Source organism: Salmo salar, chromosome ssa01 (genome assembly GCF_905237065.1).
Source record: "Salmo salar chromosome ssa01, Ssal_v3.1, whole genome shotgun sequence".
NCBI lineage: Eukaryota > Metazoa > Chordata > Actinopteri > Salmoniformes > Salmonidae > Salmo > Salmo salar.
In genome coordinates, this window is record NC_059442.1 from 96,084,181 (window position 1) to 96,100,541 (window position 16,361).

At 45.3% G+C, this 16,361-nt stretch overlaps 1 protein-coding gene across 3 annotated transcripts in view; it reads left to right on the top strand.

The window, feature by feature from the left end:
- Positions 1-16,361, top strand: part of galt2 (Polypeptide N-acetylgalactosaminyltransferase 2) — a 138,103-nt gene that overhangs the window by 102,233 nt on the left and 19,509 nt on the right. For all 3 annotated transcript variants that reach the window (XR_001329933.2, XR_001329936.2, NM_001173688.1), the window contains 4 exon segments: positions 11,492-11,590; positions 11,727-11,794; positions 12,303-12,368; positions 13,786-13,907. Coding sequence is in view for 1 of the 3 variants with exons in the window: in NM_001173688.1 (NP_001167159.1) it covers positions 11,492-11,590; positions 11,727-11,794; positions 12,303-12,368; positions 13,786-13,907 (355 nt within the window). In the remaining 2 variants the exon portion in view is untranslated.

Consider the following 16,361-nt stretch of genomic DNA (forward strand, 5'->3'; position numbering starts at 1 on the left):
CTTCCACGGTGAGTGATGTACCGCCATGGCTGGTTGGTTGGGTCGAGGTCAGCTCCGTTCTCCAGGGAAGGAGAATCCCCTTCGGGGATGGAACCCAGCCTAGCAACGGCCAGTCAGCTGTGGAGAGCCGACATGGTGGCGAAACTTCCACCAGACCAGAGCGGCGTCCGGCTACTGGGGTGAAAGAAAAAGTAGGTGGGCGTGGGTTCCCCAGAAGCTTATGTAGGAATGACAAATCATTCAATAAACCTCAACTAAATATTGTAATAAATCATGTGGAAATTGAGCAAGTTGAGGTGACTAAACTGCTTGGATTAACCCTGGATTGTAAACTGTCATGGCCAAACATATTGATACAACTGTAGCTAACATGGGGAGAGGTATGTCCATATTAAAGCACTGCTCTACCTTCTTAACACTATCAACAAGGCAGGTCCTACAGGCCCTAGTTGTGTCACACTTGGACTACTGTTCAGTCGTGTGGTCAGGTGCCACAAAGAGGGACTTAGGAAAATTGCAATTGGTTCAGAACAGGGCAGCATGGCTGGCCCTTGGATGTACACAAATAGCTAATATTAATAATATGCATGTCATTCTCTCCTGGCTCAAAGTGGAGGAGAGATTGACTTCATCAGTACTTGTATTTGTGAGAGGTATTGACATGTTGAATGCACCGAGCTGTCTGTTTAAACGTCTAGCACACAGCTCAGACACCCATGCATACCCCACAAGACATACCACCAGAGGTCTCTTCACTGTCCCCAAGTCCAGAACCGACTATGGGAGGTGCATAGTACTACATAGAGCCATGACTACATGGAACTCTATTCCACATCAAGTAACTGATGCCAGCAGTAGAATCAGATCTCAAAAACAGATTAAAATATATGGAATAGTGGGGACTGTGAAGCAACAAACATAGGCACAGACACATGCATACACACACAATAACATACACACTATACACACACACATGTACACATGGATTTTGTACTGTAGATATGTATTAGTTGTGGAGTGGGGGCCTGAGTGCACGCTGTGTGTTGTGAATGTATTGTAACGTTTTTAAAATTGTATAACTGCCTTAATTTTGCTGGACCGCAGGAGGAGGAGTAGCTGCTGCCTAGGCAGGAGCTAATGGGGATCCATAACAAATACAAATGAAAACAAGATAAATGCATTAAAATATAAATATATTTAAATTATATTTAAATACATTTCATGTTCAATCAATTTCAGTTCTATTTTGCAAATTGAAGTCAAATTTTTGCTCAATCTATTTAATTTATTGAACGTTCTCTCTGTGTGGCGTTTTGGGAAACACTTTACGTCTGCAGCGGTTGTAGGAAAGCGTCATTAAAACACTCGTCAGCCCGACTTCCATCACTATCGGGAAACCAGGCCCTGATCAACAGATATTAGATACTCCAGGGAGAACCTTCAGATAACAGGAAGCCCACTCTGGAAGAGCTTCCTCCATTACCACATAATCATGTTACTCATCATCAAATTAGAGAATCACTCTGCTGTTTTATTTGCCTGTGGAAACCTCTGTGGCCTCGCTCTTATACCCTCAGATATCCAGAACGTTTGAATATCGGACAATGCAAAGTGAATAAGCATGAGATTAATCCCTGTGTATAATGGATTCTTTATCTCTTAGGGAGGGTGTACATGGCCTAGTGGGTCCTTTTGTGAGGGAAATGGCTGTGACTAAGGCAGCTGCCCAGGGACTTCCCCAGTAGTGCATGTAAGATTGAACTGGAAGTGCCCCTTTTGATCTCTGATGCCCATTCATCCCACATTTACAGTTTAGTCATGTAGCAGACACACTTATCCAGGGCCACTTACAGTTAGTGCATTCTGTGTTTGAGGCCTTCTGGCCCTGTGGCACAGAGCGTGTTACAAGAGGAAATATCAAAGACAGTGAAGGGGGGGGCGGGGTAAGATGATACATGGAAGTGGATACAATTGATGAGGGACAGGGGGTGGAAGAGGGGGAGCACAGAGGCCAAAGTGTTGGAATGCTAATGAGAGGGAGTGGTCGGTGGCTGTTACAAAGTAGCTTTCCCTCTGACATTCTGATCAATGTCTTCAGGGGACCCAGGAATCGCCCCTGCTCCTCTGCTTCATCTGCCACGTTGGCTCCCTCATGTCAGCCAGAGGAGCGCTGCTCAAAGGTACAATTGATTATCCTCCGGGCTGGTCTGCCCTCCTGTGCTCCCGGGGACCTGGGCACTATCCCTGCCAAGATATCAGGACAGAAGGGCCAAATCCATATGGTTTGAGTAAGCCTATGAGTTGTTGTTTTGGCCCTCAGGTGGGTTTAAATGCCAGGTAAGTCTAGTACTCCTTTTAAATGGGAACTGATCTGGTATGCACAGGAGACATGGTTTTCTCTATAGAGCTGGTACAGTACATGTTGTCTCGTGAGATTACACCTCGTGCTATTTTTCTGAGCATGGACCAAATGCCAAATACTACATTGGCCAGATGTAGCAGGCAGTGAAGCAATGTTCATTTAGGTACAACATTTTGATTTAGCTACAATATAACATGAGATCTGATCAATATTCTCCACCATTAATGCTCATGGGTCATGTTGACAGCATTGTTCTTCAGTGGCCACAAATTAATATATTGAGGTAAGCATTTCTGCCACTCTGAAAACACTTTCTCCCGCTGTCCCATCGGACTGATGCAAATATATTGGTGGTTGGGCACTGGGTAGTAAACAAAACAAAAATCCCTGATCTGATCAATTAGTCTTCTCATTAATTAATTATTCTTTACCTGACGTTAGTCTCATTCCAAATGTCGTAAATTGTTGCTTATCTGCACCAACCCAGTTTTCACTATGAGTCATCCATACATCAATTGTCTTAAATCATTTTTTTACTAACTAAATAATCACAGAAATGCACAAACAGTAGATATACACTGCTCAAAAAATAAAGGGAACACTTAAACAACACATCCTAGATCTGAATGAAAGAAATTATCTTATTAAATACTTTTTTCTTTACATAGTTGAATGTGCTGACAACAAAATCACACAAAAATAATCAATGGAAATCCAATTTATCAACCCATGGAGGTCTGGATTTGGAGTCACACTCAAAATTAAAGTGGAAAACCACACTACAGGCTGATCCAACTTTGATGTAATGTCCTTAAAACAAGTCAAAATGAGGCTCAGTAGTGTGTGTGTGGCCTCCACGTGCCTGTATGACCTCCCTACAATGCCTGGGCATGCTCCTGATGAGGTGGCGGATGGTCTCCTGAGGGATCTCCTCCCAGACCTGTACTAAAGCATCCGCCAACTCCTGGACAGTCTGTGGTGCAACGTGGCGTTGGTGGATGGAGCGAGACATGATGTCCCAGATGTGCTCAATTGGATTCAGGTCTGGGGAATGGGCGGGCCAGTCCATAGCATCAATGCCTTCCTCTTGCAGGAACTGCTGACACACTCCAGCCACATGAGGTCTAGCATTGTCTTGCATTAGGAGGAACCCAGGGCCAACCGCACCAGCATATGGTCTCACAAGGGGTCTGAGGATCTCATCTCGGTACCTAATGGCAGTCAGGCTACCTCTGGCGAGCACATGGAGGGCTGTGCGGCCCCCCAAAGAAATGCCACCCCACACCATGACTGACCCACCGCCAAACCGGTCATGCTGGAGGATGTTGCAGGCAGCAGAACGTTCTCCACGGCGTCTCCAGACTCTGTCACGTCTGTCACGTGCTCAGTGTGAACCTGCTTTCATCTGAGAAGAGCACAGGATGCCAGTGGCGAATTTGCCAATCTTGGTGTTCTCTGGCAAATGCCAAACGTCCTGCACGGTGTTGGGCTGTAAGCACAACCCCCACCTGTGGACGTCGGGCCCTCATACCACCCTCATGGAGTCTGTTTCTGACCGTTTGAGCAGACACATGCACATTTGTGGCCTGCTGGAGGTCATTTTGCAGGGCTCTGGCAGTGCTCCTCCTGCTCCTCCTTGCACAAAGGCGGAGGTAGCGGTCCTGCTGCTGGGTTGTTGCCCTCCTACGGCCTCCTCCACGTCTCCTGATGTACTGGCCTGTCTCCTGGTAGCACCTCCATGCTCTGGACACTACGTTGACAGACACGGCAAACCTTCTTGCCACAGCTCGCATTGATGTGCCATCCTGGATGAGCTGCACTACCTGAGCCACTTGTGTGGGTTGTAGACTCTGTCTTATGCTACCACTAGAGTGAAAGCACCAGGATGGCGCATTCAAAAGTGACCAAAACATCAGCCAGGAGGCATAGGAACTGAGAAGTGGTCTGTGGTCTCCACCTTCAGAACCACTCCTTTATTGGGGGTGTCTTGTTTATTGACTAATTTCCACCTGTTGGCTATTCCATTTGCACAACAGCATGTGAAATTTATTGTCAATCAGTGTTGCTTCCTAAGTGGACAGTTTGATTTCACAGAAGTGTGATTGACTTGGAGATACATTGTGTTGTTTAAGTGTTCCCTTTATTTTTTTGAGCAGTATAGTTACAAGGAAATGATAGCGGATGTGCCCTAGTGGGCTAAACCGGCATCGTGGCTTGGTGGACAAAAGGGAAGTGGGGGTCGACTGAGATAAAAGACACTTCAAAGTTGATAATTCTAACAATTGAAATGCACATGAACGCTCACTCATTCGGGAATAATTGCAATCAATATATATATTTACACTCAGTGTGTCGTCCTGATCTCTGTTGGAAAGTTTGTTTCTGTTGGAGAGATTGTCCGCCCTCTCTCTCTGCCGTGGTTGGAATGGGTAGTTAAGAGTAACATTCAGCTATGTCGTTATAGAATAGATGTTTCGGCGGTTGTCGGTCTTTGTGTTCAATGATACCGAATTCCTAGCTGCAGGCTAGTAATTAGTATCAAAGATTTGTTCTTATTCTGTTGGTTCGATAGTCTCAGAGTTAACCACGTGGTATGGTTAAGAATTCAGCAAAGGGCTCAAACCTTACCCTCTCGTAATTGAGAGAAGCATGGTCTGAAGATAAATTCCCAAAGTGGGGGTTATATTCAGGAGAGCAGAAAAGGGCTGTCCCACGACGCTGGATCAATGTCTGTGCTCATGGGGCAGGCCTCTGATTTAGTTAATCTCCAAAGGGAATTGGAGTTCCCTTCATAAAACAGTCTAAAATCACATTACATAATTTCACAAAGTTTCATCTTTACTCATTCATCCCATACAACAATTAGATGCAAGCCCCACAACCGAGACTCTTGTTTAAACAGGGTTATGGAAATGTGTCTGTATTGTCAATTCCCAGAATTAACTTGACATATCCAACTGAAGGTACTTTTGGAATCACTAGGGCGAGCGCTGTAGTATGACTTATTTCACCAGTGAGTTATGGTTTGGGAAGGCCTGTGTTGGTCTTAGCTAACACAGAGTTATGATCGTCTGTGCCTGGAGTTTGACATTACTCAACTCCGTCTCCGCAAAGACATTAACGACCCCTTAAAGAGTGACCTCCTTTAAAAAGCAACAAATCACAACGGATAAATTAAGGTTGTGATTTGACGATGTCCGTTTGCCCACTGACATGGGGTGAACAGCTGCGGTGATTGCTCTCTATCCGATAGCATAGATAGTGAGACAGACCCGCCCAGCAGCTCTGACTTTGATTACGTAAGATGACACGTCACGCAATTGTCAACTTGAGAAATACTGCACCAGACACCTTAGTTAGATGTCAAACTAAAACATCCTCGGTAAAAACGTCATCTTAGATTCATTCTGGGGATTTTGAAGAAGGGAAATAGGCTTCCGCATCTACAGTGTCTCATGTCGGACAAACATCCTTAACCAAACGCGGAATCGGTCAGGAAACACACTTCCAAGACTGAAATCTCATTTTTCTAATGAGCAACAGAAAAACACGTACCAATCGGTGTGTTCAGTGGCTCTTTAAAGTACCTAAAATATACTCTGAGTTGTAGCATTTGACTTGACTATCTCATTCATGTGTCATACACTAAGCATTTAGCCACACCACTATAGGTTTCCCATGAGCGCCTGTGGTTTATGACTGGTGGGTATGCAGGATGTTTGGTCAGGAAGGTCTGTGACCCCCAACCCCACACCTCCCCCTGTCTGTTTTCAGACCCGTCAAGTTCTTCCACACTGATCTCGACAAACCATTTCGAAACGGACCTCGTTTTGTGCACAGGGCCATTGTCATGCTAAAACAGGAAAGGGCCTTCCCCAAAATGTTGCCACAAAGTTGGAAGCACAGAATCGTCTAGAATGTAATTGTTTACTGTAGCATTTAGATTTCCCTTTACTGACACTAAGGGGCCTAACCAGAACCATGACAAACAGCCCCAGACCATTATTCCTCCTCCACCAAACTTTACAGTTGGCACTGTGCATTGGGGCAGGTAGCATTTCTCCTGGCATCCGCCAAACCCAGATTTGTCCGTCGGACTGCAAAATGGTGAGGCATGATTCATCACTCCAGACAACGCTGCTCCAGAGTCCAATGGCGGCGAGCTTTACATCACTCCAGCCAATGCTAGGTATTGTGCATGAAGATCTTAGGCTTGTGTGCGGCTGCTAGGCCAAGGAATCCATTCTATAAGCGCCCGACGAACAGTTATTGTGCTGGCGTTGCTTCCAGAGGCAATTTGGAACTCGGTAGTGAGTGTTGCAACTGAAGACAGATGTTTTTTTACGCGCTATGCATTTCAGCACTCGGCGGTCCCGTTCTGTGAGCTTTGTGGCCTACAACTTCGTGGCTGAGTTGACCGGTGCAGCTCTTAGCAGGGCAGAAAACTGACTTGTTGGAAAGGTGGCATCCGCCACGTTGAAAGTCACTGAGCTCTTCAGTAAGGCCATTCTAATGCCAATGTTTGTCAATGGAGATTGCATGGCTTTGTGCTCGATTTTATACACCTGTGTTGCTGAAATAGGCAAATTGACTAATTTGAAGGGGTGTCCACATACTTTTGTGTGTATATATAGTGTACTTTGTATCCTGCTTTTTCTCAAGTGTTTCCTTTATTTTGGCAGTTAACTGTATGTTTGTCATAGATGTCAAAGAATTTCAATCATCCTGCGTAACTGGAAATGCTAATTGACAGCATTCTCTTTGTGGGTCTGTCTGTATTGTGTCTGAGTAATTGAAGTTAGATATGGCTACAGACATGTATTGTTTGGGATTGCTCTGCCAACTATAATGGCACATGGTGAATCAATTAAGTCTCTTCAACTTGCTGTTGTTTAGTCTTGGCTAGCAGCGCTCTCCATCCTCCACCTGCTCAGCTTCTTTCAAGCCCGTCATTTCCACTGTCCCTCGAGTGGATGAGCACAGGCTTCCTAACGATCCTTTTGACAAGTTGGCCCATACTTTGTCAGTAATTGCTGTTCGGTAACTGACGCTTACTTCTGCCTGTGGTCAGTGCGCCTGCAGCAAAGTTCTCAAGGGAATGCAGGGTCACTTATACGCCAATAAAGCAGTCACCAGGAACTAGGCTGACGTGAAGCAGTCACCAGGAACCAGGCTGACGTGAAGCAGTCACCAGGAACTAGGCTGCCTTGAAGCAGTCACCAGGAACCAGGCTGACGTGAAGCAGTCACCAGGAACCAGGCTGACGTGAAGCAGTCACCAGGAACTAGGCTGACGTGAAGCAGTCACCAGGAACTAGGCTGACGTGAAGCAGTCACCAGGAACCAGGCTGACGTGAAGCAGTCACCAGGAACCAGGCTGACGTGAAGCAGTCACCAGGAACCAGGCTGACGTGAAGCAGTCACCAGGAACCAGGCTGACGTGAAGCAGTCACCAGGAACCAGGCTGACGTGAAGCAGTCACCAGGAACCAGGCTGACGTGAAGCAGTCACCAGGAACCAGGCTGACGTGAAGCAGTCACCAGGAACCAGGCTGACGTGAAGCAGTCACCAGGAAGCAGGCTGGCGTGAACATGGATATTTCAGCTTTTTGCCTCTGTCGTTGCCGTGAAGAGGAGCATTGTGAGGAATGCTACAACTACACTAATCTTTACTTTGTTCCATATCTTATGCACTCTTTCAGCTTTCACTCTGTCCTGTTAGTTTCAACATGGAAATGGGGTACAATTCACAGTGATTGATTTGTTTATTCCAGAGGTACCGCATGCTGATTTAATTTCCCTTGTTTAATTTCCCTTGTTTGTGTCTGTAGAGAGCGGTAACTTCTAGGAGGGGATTGAACTGTATCTCTCAGTTGTCAATGTGCCAGGATCACAGTATGTGCTCTGGTGGAAAATATTTCATGCAGAGGTCTCTGTATTCATAGTGGATTGATATCAATGCCAGGGGGTGGCACATTGATTTGTTTGCCTCACCAGCTTGGCACCTCTCACTGTGTGTGTGTGTGTGTGTGGGTTTGAAGTATCTGGGGATTAAATTAATGCTGGTTCACCATATATGGCCATAGTGCTAGTCAGTGTATTTGAATCAAGGTTACGTTTCCTCTAAAATTTACATAAAATAAATGTCTAATTTGCTATGATTAGGGGAAAAACATCTTGACTGTATATATTGGTTTCCATGACACCCTTCATGATTAGGCCAGTGTCTTTGAAAGTGTTGTCTTCACTGAGAGTTTGAGCTCTCCGAGTTTCTCTGGCGGACACGGTTAGCAGACAAGTGAAAGGTGCCCACACTGTGCCCAACATTTGCACGCATAACATGCATATATTTGAATAGATTTGAAGCTCTTTTATTCCCACGTCAGTGTGAGCTGTGTCTACAGAGCCACAGGGAGGTTACCCCGAGTGTCTGAACCATGTCTACTACAGAACAACCACTAGTACAAATGGGTTTAGGATTTATTTCAACTCATCTGTTGATTTTATTTTGTTTTGTCCTGGACTCTTTCTTGGCACCAGTGGAAGATATGTCACCTATTTTCTTTGTTAATGCACCTCCTGAGCCATGGCTCTAAGTACAGTATTTCCACTAGAAGAATTCCCCCACAATCTTTCCAACATTCTGCTTCAAATTGTCACATTTGTTTTCAACTCACCAGAGTTCTAAATGAGGAAAGGCCCAAATGCTCAAGGTTTATATACAACACTTAGATGTTCATATGAAATCATATGAATAGAACTAGAAGTCCTCTTCAGAAAGTGAAAAGAAAACTGAACATAAAATCACTTTACATCAGAAGAATGGACCTGCCAGTATGTCGGGTTAGAATGGACCCGCCAGCACGCCGGGTTAGAATGGACCCGCCAGCACGCCGGGTTAGAATGGACCCGCCAGCACGCCGGGTTAGAATGGACCCGCCAGCACGCCGGGTTAGAATGGACCCGCCAGCACGCCAGGTTAGAATGGACCCGCCAGCACGCCGGGTTAGAATGGACCCGCCAGCACGCCGGGTTAGAATGGACCCGCCAGCACGTCGGGTTAGAATGGACCCGCCAGCACGTCGGGTTAGAATGGACCCGCCAGTACGTCGGGTTAGAATGGACCCGCCAGTACGTCGGGTTAGAATGGTCACTACCAAAGCAGAAAGGGATAATTGCCTCTTACATTTGTGTACATGAAACCCTTTGTACATTGTAAAAATCCTATTTAAATACATGAATGCATAACTAAACTGAGTCTTCGTGATATGACCTTGTCACGAGCAGCATGATGTTGGCATCTTTTGAATAACGAAAGGCGAGGGGACATTTGGCCCATAGACTTGACCTCGAAACGTGCAAAGAATGGGGGGTGGAGCTACTGTTCTGCTTTCCGCTCCGCTTTCTAGTATCTATTCTAACACATCTCCCCCCAGAACTTAGTCGAGCATTCGACACAATACGCACAATTTTAGTTCTGAGTTTCTGACATTACTCCCTGCCTAAGTACCACTATCCCTACTGTACTGTATGTAAGGTGTTAAACTTACGGTCACATCAGTGACGTTTTCTGTACAACTCTCTATCAGTTTCCGATCAGTGTTTGATGTGAGCGAGAGCTCTGTCGGTTTTCTAAATGCAGCTCAGCTTCCTCTCTTCCCCATCTCTGCTCTGCCTGCGGCTGTCTGCCAGGCACCATCAAACACTTAGGTGGAAGATTACTCCTCTGATTCTCGTCACAACAGAGCCTTGTCTGTTTAAAGCCAATCAAAATGGAGGCGTTTTTATTTCAATGTCCTTTTTTTTTGACAAGCCTAAATTGCTTGGCTTCTTGTTTACTCTTCAGACAGAGTGTTACCTTGGATGGCAGGAGGCCTTCTGGAGGCTAAGGGTCTTAATGAGAATGTTTTATGTATCGTCTGTCGACCCAGCGGGGACTCTGTAACCGTTGTCTGGCATTTTAGCCACTGTCTCTGATTCTAATTAAGTGTTCTCGGTGTACACTGCCGGATGAATATTTCATGAGAAATGTGAGCGGGTCACGTTGTGAAGCACTGCATGGCGTGCACGTGAAGAGGCCACCAAAGGACCAGGCAGAAGGCTATACAAAGCAACTCATCAGCCCGTGCTTGTTTTTTCTTCAAACTATGTCTTTCATATCCCCTCCCTACAGTGTCTTGTTACTGACACCTCTTTTCTATTACGCAGCTCAGAGGGAGCTACATTACATGAAGTATGATGTCTGTGCAAAGAAAAGGGCGTGCCGCAGTTTGTTTGTTTGGTACACATCTGGTGTCAAGGACTTGGTTAAGCCGGGGTTGGTTTACTGGACTACTTTACATCCATTCGAAGAAGCATGGACTTTAATGTGAATGCAGTCCTAACAGTAATGACCTGCTGGTGTTCAGCTGGGGCACTAAATAGTCCACTACTGAAGTTGTGTGTGTTTCAGGTACTGTCTGTAAAGTAGATCAGGTATCGATTTACGAGGTCCTCTCTAGGCCCAGATGGTATCATAGTTGACCGCTGCTCTGGGAACTATGGCCAGCTATTTTATGCCTTTTAGTTCTCCTAAAAAAAAGGTAGTCGTTTCATGTCATGTCTTGTCTTGTAACTCCTGTCGGAAGCATTGATTGATGTTACAATCTTACTCTACTGTTGTCTCTCTATCGCTCTCTCTATCTCTATCAATCTATCTATATATATATATGGAGGCTCATCGTGGGCACTCCGTGTCAATGGCGTTGACTCGGGTAGTCGCTGCGCTCTCACCCATACTCGTACCCGACGCTGCTGGTGATTGGGCTCTAGTGGATTAGCCCATCTATCATATTGAAATCTCAAGGGGCTGGTCTGAGGCGCCATCGTTTACGCAAGCAAGACTTTCCTTCCATTACAGCTTCACCAAACCGTCACGAGAGTGTGTAACCTTTAAAAAAAATCTGTAACCTATTTTTTGGGGGGGCCCGGGGATTTCAACATCAAAAGCTAAAGTTATTCAACCAGCGTATTGGAACACACAACACCGGCTAACCCTTGTTTCTCTCTTTTAAAGGCAGATAATTGGTCCTTTTTGGCCATTGATTGTTTTCAGTGTCCTATTGAATTTGTGTGTCCCCTTTCTCCCTCAGCTGCCAGCATAAACAGTGGAAGACAGAGCTGCCTGCTTCTAGTGTGATCATCACTTTCCACAATGAGGCCCGCTCTGCTCTGCTCCGCACCGTGGTCAGGTGAACACACACACACACACACACACACACACACACACACACACACACACACACTCTCTCTCTCTTTCTCCGACAGGCTAGGCCTGAAGATGCTAACCCATGTCTAACCCTCTGCCCTCCCTCCCTCCCTCTCCAGTGTTCTTAAGAAGAGTCCCCCCCACCTTGTCAAGGAGATAATCCTGGTTGATGATTACAGTGACAACCGTGAGTTGCTGTTTGAGTCTTAATTCTCTCTTTTGCCCTGTGCCTCTGTCACTCTGGATCAGTACTGGCACTGGTTGACAGGCTCCAGGTCCTTCTCTCCCTCGCCACCCGGTCTGTAAACTAAAGCCCCTGTCCTGAACCATCTCTCAGGCTCCGTCCCTCTAAACTCTGGGTGACCCTAAAGGGCACATGCCTCCAGCTCAGGCATCACACCTATCATATATCTTTCCCTCCTGTTTTAATAGAGGTCTCTTGTTCCCGTCTGCCTTTTGAAGTAGAGTAAAGCGATCTTTGAGTCGTTCTAGAGTTGTCTGTTTGACAGTGGCCCTCCAGTGACGCCGACACTAAGTAAACCATTGGTCCCGCTTTAAATGAAACACAACTTTTACAGCTGAAAAGAAGTCTTCATAAAGCCCTTATAAATCCCATATAGATGTTTATTTGACGTGTGTGTATATGTGTATAGATGGTTTATTTTAGTAACCAAGGGTTGTGTCTCGTGGTTCAGCTGAAGATGGAGCCTTGTTGGGGAAAATTGAGAAGATCCGGGTTCTTCGAAACGATCGACGAGAAGGTGAGTGGATAAATGGGAAATCCATTTGAAGGAATAAAAACTGCTAGTTGAAAATGATTGGTCAGGCTTTAGTCATCATCATAGTATTTGATGCCCATTGTCCTTGACCTTGTCCAACACTGCATGTACCCTAATCAAATCAACTGAAGTGATTTGCCACTTGTAACAGCAGAGAAGGATCATTAGGGCTAGGAAAGGAAACCTCTGAACAGGTTTATTGGGGTCAATGGGGAGAAAATATACAATCCAAAACAATGAAGAGTTTGTAACAACGAGTATATTTTTGGAAAGTGCTTTGTGTGCTGTCGAATAGAATGAATATTAGGTCAAAAAGACTTGGCTGCAGTCCTCTGTTCATTATTGCTATCTCTGCAAAACTGATTGTCTTTTACAACTCCACAATAGCACACCACACTCTGCTCCTCTCAACCAATAGCACACCACACTCTGCTCCTCTCAACCAATAGCACACCACACTCTGCTCCTCTCAACCAATAGCACACCACACTCTGCTCCTCTCAACCAATAGCACACCACACTCTGCCCCTCTCAACCAATAGCACACCACACTCTGCCCCTCTCAACCAATGGCACACCACACTCTGCCCCTCTCAACCAATGGCACACCACACTCTGCTCCTCTCAACCAATGGCACACCACACTCTGCCCCTCTCAACCAATGGCACACCACACTCTGCCCCTCTCAAACCAATGGCACACCACACTCTGCCCTCTCAACCAATAGCACACCACACTCTGCCCCTCTCAACCAATGGCACACCACACTCTGCCCCGCTCAACCAATGGCACACCACACTCTGCTCCTCTCAGCCAATAGCACACCACACTCTGCCCCTCTCAACCAATAGCACACCACACCCTGCCCCGCTCAACCAATGGCACACCACACTCTGCTCCGCTCAACCAATGGCACACCACACAATGCCCCGCTCAACCAACTAAGCAAGAATTGAATTGTCTAACCCAGGGTTAAAGTTCATATGACCAAGCACTTCAGCGGGTAATAGATTACTTCAAACCAAGTCATTAAAAACATACCAGATGACTTCAAACCAAGTCATTAAAAACATACAAATGTATAATTTCACACTGTATGAAAATGCACTCAGACAATGTCGCTCTAGATAAGTGTCTGCTAAATGACTAAAATGTATAAAGTAAATGTAACCATTTTAATCTGGGGGTATTTTAAGTTTTGTATTAATAATATGAAAAGTTTCAATGTTAATAAATATTTAATTATGAGTGGCCAACGATTGTGATATGCTCATCCCAAACTTCAGGGAACCAGTACTGTACACGTAGAAATGAGAGGCCTGCACACACATGAATGAACCATTGTGTATTTGTAGATGACATATTGATTAGAGCACCAGGCGTGCTACTCCTCCACAGGTCTGATGAGATCGCGGGTGAGAGGGGCCGACACAGCCACTGCCAGTGTTCTCACCTTCCTGGACAGCCATTGCGAGTGTAACGAACACTGGCTGGAACCACTCCTGGAAAGGGTGGCAGAGGTCAGTGTGTACCATAGACATCTTAACTATGAAATAACACATGGACTCATGTAGTATCCAAAAAAGTGTTAAACAAATCAAAATATAGTAGCCACACATTGCCTTGGTGACAGCTTTGCACTCTCAACCAGCTTCACCTGGAATGCTTTTCCAACAGTCTTGAAGGAGTTGAGCCCTTGTTGGCGGCTTTTCCTTCACTCTGCGGTCCAACTCATCCCAAACCATCTCAATTGGGTTGAGGTCGGGAGATTGTGGAGGCCAGGTCATCTGATGCAGCACTCCATCTCGTTCTTTGATCAAATAGCCCTTACACAGCCTGAAGGGGTGTTGGGTCATTGTCCTGTTGGAAAACAAATTATAGTCCGACCAAGCTCAAACCAGATGGGATGGCGTATTGCTGCAGAATGCTGTGGTAGCCATGCTGGTTAAGTGTGCCTTGAATTCTAAATAAATCACAGACAGTGTCACCAGCAAAGCACCCCCACACCATAACACCACCTCCTCCATGCTTCACGATGGGAACCACACATGCGGAGATCATCTGTTCACCTACTCTGCGTCTCACAAAGACACGGGGTTGGAAAAAAATCTCAAATTTGGATTCATCAGACCAAAGTACAGATTTCCACCGGTCTAATGTCCATTGCTTGTGTTTCTTGGCCCAAGCAAGTATCTTCTTCTTAATGGTGTCCTTTAGTAGTAGTTTCTTTGCAGAAATTAGACCATGAAGGTCCAATTCACGCAGTTTCCTCTGAACAGTTGATGTTGAGATGTGTCTGTTACTTGAACAATTTCTGAGGCTGGTAACTCTAATGAACTTATCCTCTGCAGCAGATGTAACTCTGGGTCTTCCTTTTCTGTGGCGGTCCTCAGAAGAGCCAGTTTCATCATAGCTCTTGATGGTTTTTTGGACTGCACTTGAAGAAAGTTATTGGAAATGTTCTGTATTGACTGACCTTCATGTCTTAAAGTAATGATAATGGACTGTCGTTTCTCTTTGCTTATTTGAGCTGTTCTTGCCATAATATGGACTTGGTCTTTTACCAAATAGGGCTGTCTTCTGTATACTACCCCTACCTTGTCACAACACAACTGATTGGCTCAAACACATTAAGAAGGAAAGACATTCCACAAATTCACTTTAACAAGGCACACCTGTTAATTGAAATGCATTCCAGGTGACTACCTCATAAAGCTGGTTGAGAGAATGCCAAGAGTGCGCAAAGCTGTCATCAAGGCAAAGGGTGGCTACTTTGAAGAATGTCACAAATAAAATATATTTATATTTGTCTAACACTTTTGTGGTTACTGCATGATTTCATATGTGTTATTTCATAGTTTTACACACACACATACAGTGCCTTCGGAAAGTATTCAGACCACTTGACTTTTTCCACATATATATATATATATATATATATATATATATATATATATATATATATATATATCTCTCACACACACACACCCTGGACATACGATCTTATCCCAGAGGCCGACCCAAAACAACGTGGTCGCCGCAAGAGAGGCAGACAGAGCGTCCTACTGGTCAGACTCAGAAGGCGAGCACACCATCGACCGCTTCCTAGCATATTACTCACCAATGTCCAATCTCTAGATAACAAGGTGTACGAAATTAGGGCCCGAGTTGCCTTCCAGAGAGACATCAGAGATTTTAACATTCTCTGTTTCACGGGAACATGGCTCACTCGGGATACTTTGTCAGTCAGTACAGCCATGCGGTTGCTCAGTTGGTAGAGCATGGTGTTTGCAATGGTGTTTGCAACGCCAGGGTTGCGGGTTCGATTCCCACGGGGTGCCAGTACGGGAAAAAAAATAAATGTATGAAATGAATTGAAATGTATGCCTTCACTACTGTAAGTCGCTCTGGATAAGAGCGTCTGCTAAATGACTAAAATGTAAAATGTTTCTTCACGCATCGCGCCGACAGAAACAAACATGGTGTAATCACAACAACATACAGGAACTCAAGTCCTTATGTTCACCTGGCCTAGAATTCCTTACAATCAAATGCCGACCGCATTATCTTCCAAGAGAATTATTTTCGATTATAGTCACAGCCGTGTATATCTCTCCCCCCCAAGCAGATACCTCGTCGGCCCTGAAAGAACTTCGGTGGACTCTATGTAAACCGGAAACCACACATCCTGAGGCTGCATTTATTGTAGCCGGGGATTTTAACAAAGCTAACCTAAGATCAATACTCCGTAAATTCTATCAGCATATCGAATGCTCGACACGAGCTGGCAGAATTCTGGATCAATGCTACTTGAACTTCCGCGATGTATACAAAACCTTCCCTAACCAGAAACTGTGGATTAGTGGCAGCATTCGCGCAAAACTGAAAGCACGAACCACCGCTTTTAATCATGGCAAAGCGACCGGAAACATGACCGAATACAAACAGTGTAGCTATTCCCTTCGCAAGGCAAT